Source organism: Mesitornis unicolor, unplaced genomic scaffold (assembly GCF_000695765.1).
Source record: "Mesitornis unicolor isolate BGI_N332 unplaced genomic scaffold, ASM69576v1 scaffold28829, whole genome shotgun sequence".
NCBI lineage: Eukaryota > Metazoa > Chordata > Aves > Mesitornithiformes > Mesitornithidae > Mesitornis > Mesitornis unicolor.
This window is the reverse complement of record NW_010208381.1, coordinates 1-4,706: the sequence shown is the minus strand read 5'-3', so window position 1 is coordinate 4,706 and position 4,706 is coordinate 1. Positions and strand designations below refer to the sequence as shown.

At 38.2% G+C, this 4,706-nt stretch overlaps 1 protein-coding gene across 1 annotated transcript in view; it reads left to right on the top strand.

Annotated features, from left to right (window-relative positions):
- LOC104546967 (tight junction protein ZO-2-like) overlaps nt 1-4,290 on the top strand; it is a gene marked incomplete at its 3' end in the record, with an annotated part of 17,236 nt that extends 12,946 nt beyond the window's left edge. The window contains exons 7-11 of the mRNA XM_010192497.1: nt 51-204; nt 1,243-1,351; nt 1,462-1,601; nt 2,098-2,164; nt 4,140-4,290. Of these exons, the coding sequence (XP_010190799.1) occupies nt 51-204; nt 1,243-1,351; nt 1,462-1,601; nt 2,098-2,164; nt 4,140-4,290 (621 nt within the window). The remainder of the gene's footprint in view (nt 1-50; nt 205-1,242; nt 1,352-1,461; nt 1,602-2,097; nt 2,165-4,139) is intronic.
- Nucleotides 4,291-4,706: the final 416 nt, after the last annotated feature.

Below are 4,706 nucleotides of genomic sequence, written 5' to 3'. Positions count from 1 at the left end.
AGGATATGGACTTGTTTGTTTACTTGTTAATGTTGCCTTTTTATGTCTAGATCAATGGTACAGTGACAGAGAACATGTCTTTAGCTGATGCCCGAAAATTGATTGAGAAGTCACGGGGGAAGCTCCAGCTGGTTGTCCTCAGGGACAGAAAGCAGACACTGCTCAACATTCCTTCATTGAACGACAGTGACTCAGAAATGGATGGTGAGGCCTAATGTGGATAAGAAGTTCTGTACTCTGTGCAGTGACAGAATGGATCTTATAGTGTTTTGCTGTGGTAGAGTGGTACTAGATTCTTTAAAAAATCAAACAGACAAACCCAAATGAACACATGCAAACAAACTGAATTAGCAGCCAATTAAGCATCAAGCCCACTTCCTTTAGGTGAAAGAAGAATTATGTAGTAATCATATAATTACATTTTGGGCAAGGGCAGAGATAGAAGCAGCAATGTTGTTCTGGCAAAATCAGTCTTGGAACAAGCAGGTCAGTTGCTTTAATAAAAGACTTCAATTTTAAAAACAAGTGGATTGGACTGGCTTGTTCTTCTGAGGGCATGAACATTCATGACAGCATTCAACAGGAGGGAAAAAATGTCAGGACAAGAGGAAATTAAGTCCCCCTGGACAACTAGTTTCTACTTCCAGTATCTGTTCCGTACAAATGATCTCCAATAACGTATGAGCTATATCTCTCAATATAATCTTGCTTTGAAAAGAGCTCAGGATTTTTGGGGGAGCAGATTGCTGCATTATTTAGTGCCAGATACTTGTTTTTCTGCTGTCAGAATACTGGGTGCAAGTTTTAGTAGGTTTTACTGTGAAGACAGGTATGGTTCAAGTCTGAGGGCTCGCTCTTTTGTCACTGAAAAGCAAGGATGTGAGGAGGTGGAATAATATGGAAGTGGTCTTCTGTTTGGGAACCTCCGTGAGACCTCAAATAGAAGGCTGCTAACGCTAGTTAATGAGCCTATGTTATGCTCAAAGTAGCTGTGTCATTTGAGTATGTTTCCTAAAGGTTGTGTGAAACCTTCCTGAAACATTTTTGGGGGAATGAGGGAGTGAAAGCACTAAAAAGGATACATCACTTTTTGAACCCTAATCAAACGCAACTTGAAATGGGAGTAGGCTTAAAGGTTCAGCATATCTTAATATGTGAAGGCTTTGTAAATAAATGTGGTGATCAGATATGCAGGTAATTTAAACAAATCCTGCATTTCTTGATTTGCTGCTCTCTTTACAGACGTTTCCGAAATAGAGTCAAACAGATCATTCTCCCCTCAAGATGACAGATTGCATCATTCTGATTTAGAGTCACATTCGTCCAATGAAAAGCTGAAAGAGAAACCCAAGTAAGAAATGGTCTTTTCTAGTTGATTTTTGTAATGCTTGTCAAAGAAATTCTTAAAATACATGGCATTCTTACTCAATTTCACTACATTTATTTATTTCTTTCTTTTAGTGCAAAAGATGATCCATCCAGTAGGATGTCCAGGATGGGAGCAATGCCTACACCATTCAAATCAACTGGTGACATTACTACTCCTGCTGTTACAGTTACAGATGCAAACAAAGAACTGAAGTACCAATATGACCCAGCAGGTCAGAGTTTGAAATTTTTGGTTCCTTTCCTTTTTCTGGGCCACAGGATGTCTACCACTCCAATTTTGTTGACATATCTAGTATACTCTTCATGTCAACCTGATCCTGACACACAGAGAAGGGGTCTGTCTTTGTGGTGCAGAGAGAGAAGAAACACCTGAGTTTATTTGAAGGCAGTTGCTTATTAGAATTACAGCCTCAAAAAGAAAGTGCTCTCCTCGGGCACCTACTGTAGCCTATTGCCCTAAGCAACCAAATTAAGCTATTCCTCAAGCCTGATCTGGCTTGTCTGAAAGAGTTGTTTATCTCTCTTGACGTTTTTATTCATTTTCAAGAATTAAAAAAAAGAGATAATTAAATCAATACTAGTAAAAGAGATACTTGACATTTAAACCTGTATTAATCTTTGGCATGGAGGGGTTTGCTAGCTAAAAATTGCTGCTGTTTATAACTCTTAAAATAGCTCAGTAACTTCTGTTGGATTTTTTACATACAGTATCTCAACCAAAACCAGTTACAAGACCAGTTCTTAAACCCAGCCCTGAAGATGAAGCAATATATGGGTAAGGCGGCACCTGCCATGTTCTTCTGCATTCTGTGATCTTCCAGTGACCTGTACCTGGTTCGTTGTTGCATGGGTTTTGGATTTTTGTCCATTTAGAGTGATACTCTCTTTATAGCTTAATGCCAAGAAGAGATGACATGGCCTCTAACTGACCATATTTGAGTTAAAATTCGTTTTAGTAGTATCTGCCTGGGAGGTACAGACTTGCCTTCTGCCTCCAACGTATAGAACACTCTGTGCTTCTGGGCTTGCATGGGAACATACACAATGGTATATTCTGCTCTATTTGGCGTTCTGAGATAGCATTTAGAATACTATGTCCATTTTGGGGCTTCCCAGGACAAGAAAGGTATTAACACATTGGAGCGAGTCTATGGTGTCTGTGGCTGCAGCATATGACATGTGAGTAAAGGCTGAGAAAACTGCTTGTTAAACCTGAATTAGAGAGGACTGACAGACCATCTTATTGCTATCTGCAATGAACTAATGGGTGGTGGATGTAGAGAAAACAGAGCTATACTCTTGTCAGAGAGGTACAGTAGTAGACAAAGAGCAGGAGACACAAAGTGAAGCACAGGAAATTCTGGCTTGATATGAAATAGCAAGCTTTTTACTATGAGGGTGATTAACCACTGGAACACCTTTTCCTTGTAGGTTGTGGTATCTCCACCACCAGAGATACTCAAAACCATAACTGGTCCATGCCCTGAACAACCTGCTTTGAGCAGAGGAACATTCTAACCTACGCAATTCTGTGGAAATGTATTTTACGCCTCTTCACATTGTTTTATATGTACGCAAAAGACATCTCTCCTCTTTCCTGCAATATTAAGATTCATAGAGAATGTTCTCTGTTTAATTTAAAAACAAGCTTGTTGCAAGACAAGGTCAAACACAATATGTGTGTTTCTGTACAAGCTGGAAAATTCTGTGCAGAAATTTGTCTTTTCATCAAATCCAAACCTGTGCTGTCAGAATAGTAGTTCTAGTCTCTGCTTAGAAATGAACAAATACTGCTTCCAAAGTCTATTTTTGTAGAGGTTGTTTTTTTCTGATTTTTATAGGTCGTCAAATAGAACCTGGTACTGTTGATTCTTTAGCAATTAAGATACTGAAAGTTGCAAACTGCATTAGTAGGAAATCAAATTACATGTTTTATTCAGAGAGTTTCCAAATAGAGAAATTGAAAGGAGCATTGAGATTGTAAGGAGAAGCCTAAAGATAAGGTTTTGAATGTAACCTGTATTTTCTAAAATGGATTCCCTTCTCAGATCTGTTTGGTGTTGGACCCTGCATATGTTATCATTGATGTGCAAATTAATTAAGTGGTTATTTTAGTGAAAGGGAATTTATAATACAGGCTTAGGGTATTACTGAGAAAGGCTGACAGATAAGTACTGTCCTCTGTTTTGGAAGGTCACTCTGGCATACAGCTTTTCTGATAGCAAAAAAGCTGAACCTAGTCCAGTAGCCTCTCCAACTGCAATATGAAAGGACTGGTTGTTAACACTCCAGTAGAGTATACTTGGAAATAGTTCTCATTACAAGAAAACCTGAAGACTTTTGTCTAAAAAACATGTTAAACTGCAAAGAAAATGTGTAAATTTAATACATAAGACAGTTCTCAAGTGTATGGAGGGAAAAACAATTAGTATGATTACTTATAGCTCAGGCTTTTTCCTCAAAAAACCCAGTTGCTCATCTGAGAGAGAATCACATTGGTAGGGAACTATTTTGGGTCTTCAAGAACAGGGATTTATTTTCCTACTCTGAAAAATGCAAATTTTCTGCTTCCTTTCCTCACTGAAAAGTTACCAGCACAAATATAGTCTGTATAGTGAAAGAAAGGGGCTAAGAATATTATTTATATGATTTTGTCAAAAAGGTTGCCATTTTTTTTCTTTTGACAACCTGTTATTGTCATATGCTTAACATCTGGCCTTACTTCCTTTTTCTGCCTTTAAATCTTGTAGTCCTAATACAAAAATGGTGAGATTCAAGAAAGGGGATAGTGTGGGTCTACGACTGGCTGGCGGAAATGACGTAGGGATATTTATTGCTGGAATTCAAGAAGGCACCTCAGCTGATCAGGAGGGACTGCAGGAAGGAGATCAGATTCTTAAGGTATGGGTGTAACTATGTGTCCCTGAAATGCACATCACTTTTGTATTTTTTGGTTTGGTGCTTTGTGAAAATATGGAATAAATTATGATCTTAGTAAGTCAAGTTATTGCTTTGAAAGTGTGTACGTGTGGTAGAGGGATCTTGCTAAGATGAATTTATTAAGAATTGTATATCAAGCTGCAGTTTGTTTAAGGTTCTGTGGAAGAGGTAGGCAGGAGTAATATTAATCAAGAAAATGCCTCAAGATGGGAGAATAAACTTTCTGTACAATGCTTCTTCCTAGTCTTGGTGGGGTGGGGAAAGTGAGGCTGGTATATTTTTCTTCTTTCATCTTTTTCCAGTTTCCTGGGGTAACAGCAGTTTATTTTTCCAGTTTCCAAATTATATAATCTCACAGAATCACAGAACGTTAGGGA